A 16,263-nucleotide genomic window follows, 5' to 3' on the forward strand; every position below is an offset into this window, starting at 1 on the left:
TCGTCCACCCAAAACTTTCGACTGGGAGCAGTGTTGCCGTTATTTGCAACACTTTTGGTACCGCTGCAATCGAATGAACAAAGATTCCACATACAGTAAAAATAGAAAAGATGTGAGGCGTGCTTTGTGACAGTTCTCGATGTCAAACGAACCAAAGTCGGTAAACATTCGCGACTCCAGCATCGATTCGTCAGATTTTAGCCAGTTCTTTCAGTTTTTTAGTGAAACTTCGGAAGTCCTGGTGTAGAAAGTGCAGCACCATCGGCCCAAAACTATGATGATTCGACGACCGCTCTGGTTGATCGTGTTAATCCTATTCGGCGTGCTTGTGCATACGTCGCTGCAGTTCAACGATGCGTTCGACGAGGAGCTCCTAATCAAGCCACTCCCCGATGGATTCGTCTACAGCTACTTCCAGTTCACGACACGGTGGGACGTATCGCAGAACGACAGTCGTAAGTATCAAATCCCGGTAGTTTCAATTAGATTTTAGCAAATATTCTTTCATTGAAAACTCAATTTTATTACATTTGTATTAAAATCATTTAGCATTCCTGGCTTGATACTAAGGGCCGATTTCTTCACCTCGGCTTATCCGGTAAGCCAGGCTTACCCATACAGTTAAACCTGGTTTAACGCTTAAGCCAGGGTGAAGAAATCGGCCCTAAGACGGTTACAGCGTAACTTTCCTCCAACACCGAGTGTCGTCATAGGTTTTGGGCTCTGGATCCTATAGTTTATTTCCCCGGGGGTTTAGGGTTCCAGATCAGATCTTCAATCTCAACAGCTCGTTCGTTTTACTTAGCATTTCATAACACTGGACCCAGAATGGAACTTTGCGGAACTCCTGAGGTTAGGCAATTACATTTCGCCTCTCCTTTCGGAAGCTAAAATGGTTGCTCAAGAAACTGCCTGTTGGGAATGATCCTCTCGATTTGTCTATATGGCGACGAGTCACAGGCCTTTGGCAATAAGGCCGGGCTCTGCGGCTTCCAAATCTCTGTGGATATACGTCCTCATACAGATATTTATGCACAGCAAGTCTAAACGATTCAGGAGCCTCTGAAAAGGTCATCCGCAATTCCATCCAGACCTGGCTGGAGCATCACTTACGCTAAAGGACTTTACAATCCCACCAAGTTCCTTGTCTACCCCTCTCTCATCGCCAGCCCCACTCCCCAGCGGCCGTAAGGAAAGGAGGCGAAGACTACCCACCAGTTCTCGGGTGAGTTTCCGAAGAAATTTCTGAAGGAATTTGAGAAGAAATTTTTGAAGTAGTTCATGGAGAAATCCTTGATGGAGTTCCTGGAGAAATATCTTCAGTAATTCCATGAGAAATCCCCAAAAATTACCAGCAAAATCCCTGAAAAATGTCTGGAGGAATTGAATTAGGATTTTTGGAAACATCACCGAAGAAGTTTCTGAAGGAATCCCTGAAAAAGCTGTAAGAAAAATTCCTCTAGTAATTTCAAGAAAAATCCCACAAAGAATTCTCGGAGGAATTCCTGCAGGAATCCATGAAGAGTGCCTGGAGAAATCATTGGAGAAATATGAAGGAGCTAGTGGAGGTGTCCATGGTGGAGTTTCTTCAGAAATCCAAAAGGAAGTTCCTGGAAAAATCCGTGAAGGAATTTAAGAAGAAATTACTGAAGTGGTTCCTGATGTAATTTCTCCAGCAATTCCAAGGGAGATTTCCAGGGAAATTTCTGAAGCAATTTCCCGAGGAATTCAAAAAGAAATTCATGAAGGTATTCTCGAAGAATCCCTGGAGAAATTACTGAAGGAGTTTCTGGAGGAATCCACGAGGGATTTTATGAAATCCCTCAAGGAATTCCACAAGAAACCCATCAATGAATTCTATGAGAAATCTTTGAAGAAATTCCTGGAGGAATGCCAGAAGGAGTTGCTGGAGGAATCCCTAAAGGAATTCTCTCTCAAGGAACTCTCAAGGATTTTCAGGAGAACTCTTAGAGTAAATTCATCAAAAACTTTGCCCGGTGTCATATTCATGAGCACACTGTCACCTGTTGGTAGAACGCGCGCGACACTGTCGGCCATGATGGATTTCAATTTGACGTTTTTTTGACACGCACATTACTATACAAATTGCTTGTAATTTTCGTTTGCATCATTCAGCAACGTGTACAATGGCAAACGTCAAAGCGATCAAACACTAGCCCTTGGGTCTGTTCACAAATGTCATAACGCCTGAGGGGGTGGGTGGGTGTCCTCCATGGTGTTACAGCTCGAACAAAATAAAATTTTCCCCATATAAACAGTGTTACGAAGGGGGTGGGTGGGTGTTGAAAACGACCAATTTTAGCGTTATGACATTTGTGAATGAACCCCTTCTGGTGGAACGATCGCGCAAATCAAATGAAATTTGAATTGATCGTTAAATGCATGTGCCAAGCCGTTTTGAAGAGTGTTACTGTAATAGGTTTTAGTTTTATCAAATCTGGCAACACTTGTAAAAGAACTGTTAAGTCATTCTAGAATGTTCAGTTGTATGTAGTTAGGCAGTTGTCAAGACAGCGTGTACAGCGGATCGAAATAAAATACTTCGTAGGAAGTTCGGGTGTTTTTCTTAATAAGTCCGATACTTATTACATGGTGTCAGAAGTAAAGGACCGGTCGTGAAAACGTGAAAATATCGGGGAAAGTGTCGTGAAAATACGGTGCAAAAGCGAAAATCTTGAACATTCAGTAGTCGCAGTTGGCGTGGACTTTGTACGAAGTCGCAAAGAAGCGGAAAAAGTCGTGGTACACATGTACAGTCGCGAATCATATCGGTGATTAGTGTGTGTGGTTCTCGAAAATTCGGAGGGGTCAACGTGAGACGTGAGAGAAGAGCGCTTAGTGAGAAAACGAACACTGCAGAATTCGCGATCACACTCACACTGTGATGACCGAAGCGAACTGCCAAATCGACAATTGTAAACATGGTAGGTGGTGTGGATCGTCTACCACAATCTTTGGACTGCACAAATTTGTCGAAAGAGTGGCCACGATGGAAGCAGAAATTCAACATCTACATGATTGCAAACAACAAAACTGGTGAAACGGAAAGGAATAAAATAGCAACGTTTTTGTGGCTGGTCGGTGAACATGGCGTAGAAATCTACAATACGTTATTCCCGAACAATGGTGACGTTGAAAGCATGTTCGGTGGAGGAGCTGCCGGCGGCAATGTCGTGAACCAGCCAGTGGGAGGAGCAGCAGCTGCAGCCGTAGGTGGAGTAAACAACCAACCCGCTGCCGGTGTGGTCCCTGTTGCTGGCGGAGGCGCAGTACAACAACGCACACTGGCACAGGTGATTGATGCTTTTGACGCTTATTGTCTCCCGCGGAAAAATCTGGCAGTCGAGGCGTTCAAGTTCAATTTGATCGTGCAGAAGGAGAAGCAACCTTTTGCTGAATTCGAGACAGCACTCCGGACACAGTTGGCGTACTGCGAGTTCGAATGTGAAGCCTGCCAAACCTCGTATGCGGATCGGATGTTGCGAGACCGGATTATCCTCGGCATCCAAGATAAGAAGCTGCATCTCAAATTGCTGGACGGTAAGAACGAGCCACTTGTGAACATCATCGAAATGTGTAAAGTTTACGAAGCCGCCGCCGAGAATAAACAACTGTTGGAACGGAAGGAGGTGCACAACGTAACCGATAAATCTACGAATGGGGAAAGTGAGGTAGCCGCATTGAAGACGCTGACGTGCTACAATTGTGGTCAACCGTTCAATGGACGTCATCGGCGCTACTGTCCAGCGATCGACGTGGTTTGCGATGGATGCGGACGGCGAGGGCACTTCAAAAGGTACTGCAGAACAACCAAACATGACAGCAAGAGCGTTGTCCAGTCCGGAGGCAGCAAGGGCAGTGGAACAATGCGATCGTCCGGTGGGTCTAAATACGACACAAAACAGACAACGAGCAACACTAATGTGCACATGGTGAACTGGGCAGATGCAGGTAATTTTTGTGAAGTGGGTTTGAATGACATTCGTAAACGTAGGTTTTCTAGTAGATCCAACTCTAATTATAGAATAAATTCGAATGCAACGTCAAGTGGGGAGGCTCGTGAAAAATGGACCAAGCGATATCTAATCCAGGACTGGCCGGTGAACTTCAAGCTTGATACCGGCGCTGACGTTAACTGTATTCCATTAAGTGTTGTTACCCGTATGAAAATTCCGCTTTTGAATAAAAGATCTTTCAATGTCGTAGACTACAGCTCAAATGAAATCAACATTCATGGTCACGTTACACTACAGTGTGTGGATGAAGACAAGGGTCTGGCTCATACAGCGGATTTCCTCGTTGTAGATGATTCATTTGAGCCTGCTCGGACTTGAGTCGTGTGTTTCCTTTGGTCTCATCGAGCGTTTAAACAGTCTGGAGTCTTCGATTACATTTCCGTCTGAGAGAGAAAGGTTTATTGAATCTAATGCCGATGTATTTGAAGGCTTGGGTAAGCTTCCAGGTACTTGTAGAATTATACTGAAAGAAAACGCTATCCCATCGCTTCACTACAAAAAACGAATTCCTATGAGTTTGCATGATCGTCTGAAGAAAGAACTTGAGGCAATGGAGGAACATGGTATTATTAGTCCTGTCGATTACCCTACGGATTGGGTGAACAATATGCAAATTGTCGAAAAACCCAACGGTTCTCTGCGTATCTGTTTAGATCCAAAGCCTTTGAATGCGTGCATCAGGAGAGAGCATTTTCTAATACCGAAATCCGAAGATCTTCTTAGTCGTATGTCAGGAAAACGTGTATTCACCGTGTTAGACCTTCGAAATGGCTTTTGGCAAATGGAACTGGATCGTCAAAGTTCGGATTTAACAACGTTCATGACTCCATTCGGTCGATACCGTTGGAACCGCCTTCCATTTGGAATAAGTAGCGCACCTGAACTCTTTCAGAAACGCATGGTACAATTATTCGGAGATATTCCAGGAGTTGAGGTGTACTTTGATGATGTTGCGGTAGCAGGAGAAACTTTCGAAGAACATGATAAAACATTAGCTATTGTTCTCGAACGGGCGCGTAAGAATAACGTAAAATTTAACTCAGTTAAAACTCAATATAGATCTGACGAGGTCAAGTTCATGGGTCACATTATGTCCGACGGCCAAATTCGACCTGATCAATCGTATGTTTCTGCAATTCTCGATATGCCCAAACCTAGAACAAAATCTGACGTGCTACGGTTGCTTGGCTTATTGAAATATCTTGGAAAGTTTATCCCCAATCTATCTAAGCGCACCGCTGCTCTGAGGGAATTGTCTCGGAATGACGTCGAATGGGCGTGGACAGATGTTCATGAACGGGAACTCGAAGATCTGCGTAGCTCCTTAACGGCTACACCGGTGTTGGCAATATTCGATCCTAACAAGCCCGTTACTGTCCAGACCGATAGTTCAAAGGATGGACTGGGAAGTGTATTGATGCAAGACGGGCAAGCTATTGCTTATGCATCACGTACACTATCGAATAGCGAGAAGAAGTGGGCTCAAATTGAAAAAGAACTTCTTGCTATCGTGTTTGCTTGTGAACGATTCCATTACTTCCTTTATGGTCATGAGTTCGTAGTTCAATCTGACCATAAACCCCTGGAATCACTAGTAAAACGTGATATTGATGATGTTACTCCTCGTCTTCAAAGGATGTTCCTGCATTTGTTGAAGTACCCGGGAATGTGCATCAAATATACACCTGGGAAAGAGATGCTGGTTGCTGATTGCCTGTCTCGGGCGGCACTTCCTAGTGACAAGGACTTGTGCGAGGAGTTGTCCGGTATGATTCACACATTATCTCGTAGTGTTTGCCTATCCCCTGATAATTACAAGCTTTATGTGGAAACATTGGACAAAGACGAGCGATATCGTCGCATCATTGGTTACGTTGAGCATGGCTGGCCAGGTTACCACCAATTGGATGATCTTGGGCAGTTATTCTACAAACATCGTCACTTACTTCATTACGAAAACGGACTACTGTTCAAGGAACACCGTTTGGTTGTTCCGACATTGCTGCAGTCCACAATATCTAAGTGGTTGCATGCACCTCATTTGGGAATGGAGAAAACGCTTGCTCGTGCACGAGCCCAGTTCTTTTGGCCAGGGATGTCGAATGATATTTCGGAGCTAGTAAAGGAATGTACTGTGTGTGAAAAGTTTACGCGTAATATTCAAAAAGAGCCTCTCCATCAAGATTCTCCTCCTTGTTACCCGTTTCAGCGTGTTGGCATTGATCTGTATGAGTATGCTGGGCATGACCATGTGGTGATCATAGATGCTTACTCAGGGTATGTAATATCAAGACAACTGAGTGAGAAATCTGCCCGTCATGTGATAGACGTCTTTGATCGAGTCTTTTGTGATTACGGTTATCCCACGCAAATAAGGTGTGACAATGTCCCTTTCAACTAAAGAGACGAACCAGCCAAGGGCTGAAAGTCTCTCTAATAAAGACAAATCAATCAATCCCTTTCAACTCGTCTGCCTTTGATTCCTATGCTAATGAGTGCAACATTGAGTTTGTGTTCTCGAGCCCTCGATACCCTCAAAGCAATGGGCTAGCAGAAAAAGGGGTAGCAATCGCCAAAAATATTCTTAAAAGGTCCTATGAAGCGGGTGATGTAAAGTCTTTCCGGTATCGCTTGCTCGAATACAACTCTACTCCTGTAGCCAGTATGGGTGTCTCTCCGTGTCAGTTGTTTTTCGGTCGTCAACTTAAAACTCGGCTACCAACGTCCAGTGGCCTGCTTTTGCGTAACAACTTGGAAGAAAACCGTGTTACGGAAATGATGGAACGTAAGCGCCGGTACCAGAAGCACTACTATGATCGTTCATCTAAACCATTGCCAGTCCTGAATATTGGTGACAGCGTGATTTTTAAAAAGAACGGCAAAGAGTGGCACTACGGTCAAATTGTACGTATTGTTAACAGTCGATCATACGTTGTTAGGGATGGGTTTGGAAATCACTTCCGACGAAATAGACGGTTCATTGCAAAAACACGAAACGGAGGTCCTAACGCTAATGAGTTGGATTATGAGGATCACATTGCAAAATATTTGAATCGTCCTGATCGACCAGCTAGAGTGATTGTTCCCTCATATTTGTGTGTTAGCCGTTCCACTCCAGATCAGCCACCTCCTGTTAATCTCGACTTCCAGGAAGGTGAAAGATCAGAACCACAGTCACCTGATACATCGCTATCCCTAGAAGCTGATCCTGAAAGCTTCTATACAGCAAGTGATTCCGAGTCACCCATTGACGTTGATCTATCCAATGCTATGTCTGAATCAGATTCAGATGATACTTCACGAAGTGTACCCTACAAAACGCGTAGTGGACGTGTTGTTCGGCCCCCAAATAGGCTTGACATTTAAATAGATTAGGTTAAGTGAGTTTTTGAGCTACATAAAAAAAAAGAGAAAGCGTGTAATAGGTTTTAGTTTTATCAAATCTGGCAACACTTGTAAAAGAACTGTTAAGTCATTCTAGAATGTTCAGTTGTATGTAGTTAGGCAGTTGTGACCAAGACAGCGTGTACAGCGGATCGAAATAAAATACTTCGTAGGAAGTTCGGGTGTTTTTCTTAATAAGTCCGATACTTATTACAGTTACGTCTGTTTGTCTGTGCCTGAAGTAACAACTTAATGTCTGAATAAATTCCTGCAGGAAACCATGAAGAACTTTTTGGATGAATCCCTCACTGAATTGCTAAAGAAATTCAAGAAGAAAATCGTGGATGACACTCTGAAGGAACTTCTAGAAGAATCCTTGAATTAACGCCAGGAGAAATCTCTTAGCAGAACTTCTAAAGGAATGTTTGAAGGGACCCCTGAAAAAAATCCTACAGGAATCACTGAAGAACTTCCTGAATCAATCCCAGATAGAATTCTAGGAGGAATCATTGAAGAACTTGTGAATCAACAACAGGACAAACCCTTTTACGGTGCTTCTAAGAATCCCTGAAAGAAACTCCCGGAGAAGCCTCTGAAGAAATTCCTAGAGAAATCTCTGAAGGAACTATCAAAGTAATCCCTGAATTCTAACGGAAGAACTGGAAGGCTGGAAGGAAATCTTTCAAGATCGGTAGGTTTCCTTCTGGAGAATTACCACTCGGCGAACGAGCATTACAGTCAGCCAATTTGCAGACGCTTCTAATAATTGAATGCTCTCTACTTTTTGTTTCGCTTGGGGCTCGCAGTTCAGGATTGTCAGTGACTGTTTCGTTTTAAATTTCAAGGAACTTCTAGAATATTCAATTCTCCGTTCTTTAGTTTGTTCCGATAATCGAGCTTAGGAACACTTCCAACCATGCTCGGTATAGAGCTTTATCATCTTCTCCATATTGGTCCTAATTTTGCCTCGCGGCTTTGACGCAATTATTCCAGATTGGTGGGCATCGTCTAAGGACCCGGGCCACGACGCGTCCTTCTAAGATCCTGTCTGTAGACTACTCGGTGGGACGCCTCGAATTTTAGCCATCACGACGGTGTAAGCATTACCCCACGGATAAGTATTGGCACTCTGACACAGGCCCTTTTCTTGTGTTTTTGCCAAAGAGGGTGCGTGCAGGCACGTCAAACTCGAACAAACTACGCCTACCTAACATGCATCAAGCGGGCCTTCCAAAACAATACAATGCGATTTAGCCGGCCATCCCCGGCCAGCGGCATCACAAACCGATTTCCAAGCAGGATTCAACCAGGCAAAAGGTCGCCTTGCCAGTCGACACTAATGCCGTTTTCGTTTTTGTGGCGGTGCTACACCGGTGCAGCACTTTTGCACCGAAAATGTTCGTTTTTGATTTTCGTGCTGCACCGGTGTAGCACTTTTTCTGCACCGCTCACGATAGTGCAGCACTCAGAAAATCGGGAGTGTAGTAGGTGTACACCGCGTCCGCCAATCAGCGTTTGCGAAGTTGTCAATATTTTGGTTTTTATACACGCACACCAATGCAACTACACCAAAAACGTTCGGTTTTTCAGCGAAAAGTGTAGCACGAAACGGTGTAGCACCGCCGCAAAAACGAAAACGACATAACACACTCGCAAAAGATGAGCACTAGGCCTACCTGACTGACGCGCCCACCGTAGCCTCTCATGTCGTTTTCGTTTTTGCGGCGGTGCTACACCGTTTCGTGCTACACTTTTCGCTGAAAAACCGAACGTTTTTGGTGTAGTTGCATTGGTGTGCGTGTATAAAAACCAAAATATTGACAACTTCGCAAACGCTGATTGGCGGACGCGGTGTACACCTACTACACTCCCGATTTTCTGAGTGCTGCACTATCGTGAGCGGTGCAGAAAAAGTGCTACACCGGTGCAGCACGAAAATCAAAAACGAACATTTTCGGTGCAAAAGTGCTGCACCGGTGTAGCACCGCCACAAAAACGAAAACGGCATCAGTTTTCGCGGTTGGTTCTCTCAGCAGCTGATGCAGTTCATGGTACATTTACCTTCTCCTAGTCCCGTTTTCCATCTGCACTCCTCCGTAGATGGTGCGCAACACCTTCCGTTCTAAAACTAAAGGGCGCGTTGATCCTCTGCACGTAGAGTCCATGTTTCGTGCCCATAGAGGGCTACCGAAAAACCGAACTAATTAGCGTTTTGTAGGTAGTTAACTTCGTGTGACAACAGTGACGACGAACTTTGTTCGATCATAGAGTTCTGTGGAGTTTACAGTAAGCTCGATCTCCTGCCACAAAGCGTCTCTCAATTTCTCTGCTGGTGTCGTTGTCAGCGGTTACCAATGAGTCCAAGTACACGAAGAATTCCGTAACCGCGTCGACTTCATCACCGTCGACACAAATTCGGGGTGCCAGGCGCGAGCTATAATATCAAATCAAGATCATCAGCGGAACCAAGCAGCTGAACGGACTTCGTCAAAATAATTCCGCCCTCCTTATTACATCTTTTAATGCGATGTTGACCTTGCCGTAACCCTCTGCGAGATTCGAAGCGACTCGAGGGCGTCCTTGATACTCGAACTATGCACATGACTCGATCCATCGTCGCCTTGATTATTCGTATCAGTATATCCGGGAATCCCTATTCGTGCATAATTTGCCACAGCTGTTCTCGATCGATTGTATTATACGCCGATTTGAAATCGATGAACAAGTGATGTGTGGGCACGTTGTATTCGCGGCATTTCTGCAACAACTGGGGGATGGAGAACATCTGGTCCGTTGTAGCGCGTTCACCCATGAATCCAGCCTGATATTGCCGCACGAACTCTCTTGCAATCAGTGATAGACGGCGGCATAAAATTTGAGAGAGTATCTTGTAGGCAGCGCTCAGTAGTGTGATCGCGCGGTAGTTCCCGCAATCCAACTTGTCGCCCTTTTTGTAGATGGGACACACGATACCTTCCATCCGTTCCTCCGGTTATACTTCCTCCTCCCAAATCTTGGTAATGACCCAGTGTGAGAGCACTACACCAGTGCTTCTCCACCGTATTTTAGAAGCTCGCTTGGTAGTTGATCTTTTCTAGCGGCTTTGTTGTTTTCAACCGGCCAACCTCCTCCTCAATCTCTTGGAGGTCAAGGACCGGAAGTCTTTCGTCCTGCACATACTCCTAGATCTGTTACCACGCTACCTTCGGTACTTGCAACGTCGCCATTGAGGTGCTCCTCGTAATACTGCCGCCACCTCATGCTCGTTCGTGAGAATATTCGCGTGATTATCTCGGCACATGTCGGCTTGGGGAACAAAGCCTCTGTGCGAGCGGTTCAGCTTCTCGTAGAACTTTCGTGTGTCCTTAGCGCGGTACAGCTCTTCCATCGCTTCGCGATCTCGTTCTTCCTGCTGGCGCTTCTTCATCCGGAAGACTGAATTCTGCCTGTTCCGCGCCTGTTTGTAACGTGCCTCATTCGCTCTCGTACGGTGTTGCAGCATTCTCGCCCATGCTGCATTCTTCTCGTTTTTCAACTGTTCACATTCGCCGTCGTACCAGTCGTTTCTGTGATTCGGAGTCGCGAAGCCTAGTGCTGTAGCCGAGGTACTACCTATGGCGGATCGGATGTCCCTCCAGCCATCTTCAAGTGTAGCTGCGCCAAGCTGCTCTTCCGTTGGTAGGGCCACTGCTAACTGCTACGCGTAGTCTTGAGCCACTTCTACGTTACGCAGCTGCTCGATGTTGAGTCGCGGCGTTCGACTTCGACGCGTGGTGATAACTGTCGAAAGTTTTGAGCGCATGCATTCAGCGACTAAGTAGTGATCCGAATCTATATCCGCACTGCGGTATGTGCGGACATTGGTTATATCCAAGAAGAATTTACCGTCGATTAGAACGTGGTCGATTTGGTTTTCTGTTTGATGGTCGGGTGATCTCCAAGTGGCTTTGTGGATATCTTTGCGGGGGAAGAAGGTGCTTCAGACTACCATACCACGGGAGGCTGCGAAGTTTACGCATCGCTGGCCGTTATCATTCGATACGGCGTGCAGGCTGTTTTGCCCGATTACCGGTCTGTACATTTCCTCCCTTCCTATTTGCGCGTTCATGTCGCCGATTACGATTTTCACGTCACGCGGCGAGCAACCATCGTATGTTTGCTCTAACTGCGCGTAGAACGCTTCTTTCTCGTCATCAGGTCTCCCTTCGTGTTTTCTCCCCACGGAGAAAAAATATTAGTAAACACAAACGAATTTCAGTTTGATTCAACCGGAATTTCAGGTTGAATTTGGCACAAACCAAATATTGGTTTGAATTTACTTATCGCGGTAGTTGAAACTAACCAAAGTTGGCAGTTGTAGATTTTGTCAATTTGCCGTTATTATCAACAAACTTTTGTTTGAAATTACCAATATGCCAGTTGTTCTATTTTGACAGGTTAGAAAACAAACGATGTCGGTAGTTGTTTCAACTAATACTCACGGTTTGTCTTTACCAAATTTAAGTTTGATTTAACCGGAACTTCCGTTTGAAATAAACTAACGGGTTTGTTAAAATTGCTTTTGCTTTGCCCCTCTTTTTTGTATTTGTATATATCTACGAAAAAAAAAACGAAAAATTTAAAAAAAATAAACAATATTTTTATTTTTTTATTTATTTACCCAAGACTGAACCTTTCAGCGGAAGACCAACCTCCAGATTGCCGATATTTACAGTTGTACTCCCAGGAACAGCCTCCTCCCAATACCGATGTAACAATCTGCTTATGCTGACCGTTCGATCGATTGAGATCGGCGAGATTTGGGGTGCTCCAGAGCGGCTTCCATAATTAACCTGATATTCATTGCTTTTGGAAGGAGCTGATGATGCGGTCGGCTAGCAAGCGTTTTCTATTGTGGGAATCTTTTACGGGAAATGATTGCTAGTTTGTGGTCCTGGTTGAAGCCCTGGCCGAGTGCTCAGCTTGGTTTTTCCACTGCTCCTTCTCATCCTGGCTTGGTTTTTTCAGCTACGGTCGCAATTCCGCCATCATAGCTTCTTCAGTCCCGAGTGCGGTGAAACCTCGGGAGAAACGGTGTGGCCCTTCAAGAAGGTTGCGTCTTTTACTTGGTGTTGGAAATATGCGAGGTTTTTCGAGATTTTTTCCTGGTGTATCTGAAATTTGAAGAAGCAACATAATTTGATTTACAAAATCACAGAAAAATATATTTTAATAATCTTACCTTATAAAAATGAGACTTTTTTTTTATCACAAACTTCGGGTTGCAACGTCAGCATCAGTACAGAAGAGCAGACAGGGAGTGTATGATGTCCGCAAAGACTCTTCAAATGGCTGAACGAAAAGAGCTAGTGGCGAGGCTTCTGGGATGGTTCTAATGAAACAAACTACTATTTTGGTTTGTTTCAAACTAAACTTCCAGTTAAATTTGCCTCAAACAAAAACTCGGTTTGATTTTACTCGGGCTGTTTGTTGTAACAAACCAAAATTGTGGTTTGTTTTTCATTACAAACACATGAAACAGTCAACCCAAAGATTAGTAAAAACAAACCATGATGTTTGTAGAAAACAACAAATTTCCAAATTTGTTTCTACCGGAAAGGATTTTACTATAGTTATAAGGTTATAACCAATATTAGAAACAACAAACAAGCAAGTTTGTTTCAACCGCCATTATTAGTTTCGAAACAACAAATTTCTAGATTGAAATATTATGCGTTGCGCGAAAATTTTTGAGCGCAAGTGCTCGTATACCTCCGCCAGTACGGTAAATCGTGTTGGTATTTTCGGCGCAGTATTCTTTGGCCCATTCGCGCACTTATTGTAAAAGACACCAGAACGATTAAACGTACGAGCGGAGGTCTATTAGCGATTTTGTACCATTTTCGCTCTCTATTTTCTTGCAACGGATAATAACAAACAGCAAAGATAGAAAAACAACTAACAGATTTGTTGTTTCAAACCAGCCTAGTGTTCTAGTCGGAAACAATATAATGTATAATTGAACGAAATAATTCTTCGTCTCGCTCGGCGGATTCGGCAACTGCGACGGTATCGGCCTATAATAACACTTTAGCAGTTAAACAACAATCATTTCGAACATCGTGTTCGCTGGTGTTCTGGTCGGAAGAAACTCAGAGAGGATTGGCGGTGAACGTCACAACTTGAGGAATAAAACAACGGACAGCGTGTCCGCTCAGTTAAACTTGAACTTCACGAATCATGTGTCTTTAATGTTCACTATATCTTATATACTATGTTTACACATTTCTCTTAGCCTAGGTAGCTGTTTGTACAACAGTCTGGTGATGTTTTTACAGGTAAGTGATGTTTATCTAAAAGGTAAGTTTATTGTTCATTGCCTTGGCATTGCAGTGCCGTTACGTATGGGTTTTTTTTGTTGACGGTTGAAAGAAAGGTTAAAAGCGATGGGTTTTTTGTTTGTTGGTAAAAAGGTTGTTTGGGTTTTTACAACTCGAAGAGGTAAGAAAGTAAGTCGGTATTTCCCGTTGTTGACCATTTGGGAAACCCTAATCAGTGTAATTTTATGATTGTTAATTTGGAATAATTAGTATGCTACACTAGTTTTTCTCCGTGCAATACATTGCTAAATAGCTGTTGTTCGAACGTGTCTAGCATTTTCTCCAATACCTAACCATACTATTTTCCCATATATTACAGTACTCCACACTCACCTGATGTCGCGATCGCTGACTGAGCTGTTCTACCACTATGGTGTCAGTGAACTGCACCTGAGCTTCACCAACGGTATGTGGCGCTACGAAAACTGGGGCTTCCCGGTGGTGGACGCCGGCCCCGGTGCCGAAGTGTGGGCCTGGTTCGAACCCCCGGCGGACGATGCCGAAGTGGACCACAAATGGAAACAGCTGTGTGGTACGCTTTCGGGGCTGTTTTGCGCATCATTGAGCTTCGTGGACCGGACCAACACCTTCCGGCCGGAGTATTCGCTAAGGCCGATGACGCACCGGTTCGAAGGGATGGGGCAGGCGAAGGTGCGATACGCGGCACTACCTCGGGAGATCGTTTGTACGGAGAATTTGACGCCGTGGAAGAAACTGCTACCGTGTAAGTTGAGGGAGGGGTTGGTCTCGCTGCTGACGGCGGATCATGTGTACTCGGGGAATTACCATTCGCTGGCGGTTCATATGAGGAAGTTGTGCGTCGATGCGGACTGCAGCGAGTTTCAGTTGGAGGTACGTCAGAGCGTGAGTCTGGTCCAGGATCAACGATTGTTTGGAGGGAAGGATTGGTCCATCAGGAAGTTGTTTGGGCAAGGGATCGAAGGGGCCTGTGTGCTGGCCACTAGTAGCAAGGTGTATGTCGACGTTACGGATAGGAACTACGACATGACTCAAATGCCTACAAACGTGATCCGATCGATCCGAGGTGGAGCGAACTCGGTTCTGCACGAGTACGACCTGAAGGAGTTTGAGAAGAAGCAGCGAATGTTCAACGTGGCGGCAGTGGACAAAAACGATCCCAATGTGATCGCCTTAACGTCGCAGCCTCCGATCTTTTCGAAGCGGTTCATTTCCGGTGTAGGACAAGAGCGCGGACGGATCGTAACCCGTATAACCAATAGCCATTGGGCGGATTTGAATCTGATAATTTTCGAAAACATTCCTTGGTTCGTACCGATCTACTTGCACACTCTGAGGATCACACGAGGAGATCAGCGAATCGAACCTCGCACCGTTAAGTACATTCCAGGTCGACAGCGGGAGCGGCCGTCCCATCTAGAGATCGCCTTGATCATTCCAACCCGTTCGACCATCGAACTATCGATCGACTTCGACTACATCTTCCTCAAGTGGCAAGAGTACCCGCCGGATGCCAGCCACGGACATTATCTGCAACCATCGATCATCTCAGTTCTTCTGCCAGTGGCGCGCAACTACTCCTCCTTGCCGCGAGAAGCTTCGCTGCTGCGGGAATCCTTCAACGCTACCCAACCGAATGGCTACTTCTTGCAAATCCGTACGGAAGCTCTTCTACTGACGCTTCCCATTCCGGACTTCAGCATGCCGTACAATGTGATCTGCCTGGCCTGTACGGTCGTGGCGTTGGCTTTCGGGCCAATTCACAACATTTCCACTAAGCGAATCGTAGCCAAGAGCAAGGAACCAGCCAAACCAAAGCTGACCGATAAGATTAAAGGCTGGTTCGGTCGCAAGCGCAAGAAGACCGAAGAAGAGAAGACTGAGACCGCTCCCATTGCTGGGGACGATAAGTGAGTAGGTTTACATTTAATAAAACTAAAGCAATTCTAAGTCATTTCAAATAAAACTAGTTGGAAACGTAAGTTGCAGTTGTTACGCTGATCCGAATCATTCCTCGGATTGTTCCTCACCCCATTTCCTAGTTACTCTTTGTCGTAGGTACCCAACTAACATTTTCAGCGCTATAAGCTTCAGTCATTTGCTTTCTGTTGTGTAACCATCGAATTGAAGCTTTCAACGCTGATTAAAAGGGAAGCTAGTCAGATATAAACCATAAGCTAAGACACGGCTGCAAAACAAGCACCATACAGTTACCGAACTCGGTTTTCAGAAAACAATCACTTGTCACTGGGGCTGCCTTTACTGCACTCTATTCCAACTCCGGTAGATTTCCCGGAAGATGTGAAAACTTGAACAAATCGTATAGGAGTCCCCACTAACAAAACAGCTGCTACTATACAGTACAATTCGTAATACTGACAAATCAACACAACACACCAGCAGCGCTTCGAAGGCCGTTATGCGATATCATTACAACTAGAAGCTGTGATAACCCAAGGAACAATTTAAAGTCATAAATAAGCATGAATGTCGAATTATTGCTG

The 16,263-nt window shown here is 44.9% G+C and overlaps 2 protein-coding genes across 3 annotated transcripts in view; one reads left to right on the plus strand and one right to left on the minus strand.

Moving 5' to 3' along the window:
* The window catches only part of LOC109408938 (uncharacterized), a 463,030-nt gene that overhangs the window by 142,482 nt on the left and 304,285 nt on the right, over positions 1–16,263 (minus strand). The gene's annotated exons all lie outside the window — the stretch shown is intronic.
* Positions 24–15,741, plus strand: LOC134284825 (GPI transamidase component PIG-T). 2 transcript variants are annotated; one of them, XM_062844148.1, is made up of 3 exons: positions 24–160; positions 215–455; positions 14,100–15,741. In XM_062844148.1, the coding sequence occupies exons 2-3, from the start codon at positions 275–277 to the stop codon at positions 15,671–15,673; spliced, it is 1,755 nt and encodes a 584-aa protein (XP_062700132.1). In that variant the 5' UTR covers positions 24–160; positions 215–274; the 3' UTR covers positions 15,674–15,741. The 2 variants fall into 2 exon arrangements, with proteins under 2 accessions (XP_062700132.1, XP_062700133.1); XM_062844149.1 differs by having other exon boundaries at positions 26–156.

The sequence above is a fragment of the Aedes albopictus genome, chromosome 1 (genome assembly GCF_035046485.1).
Source record: "Aedes albopictus strain Foshan chromosome 1, AalbF5, whole genome shotgun sequence".
NCBI lineage: Eukaryota > Metazoa > Arthropoda > Insecta > Diptera > Culicidae > Aedes > Aedes albopictus.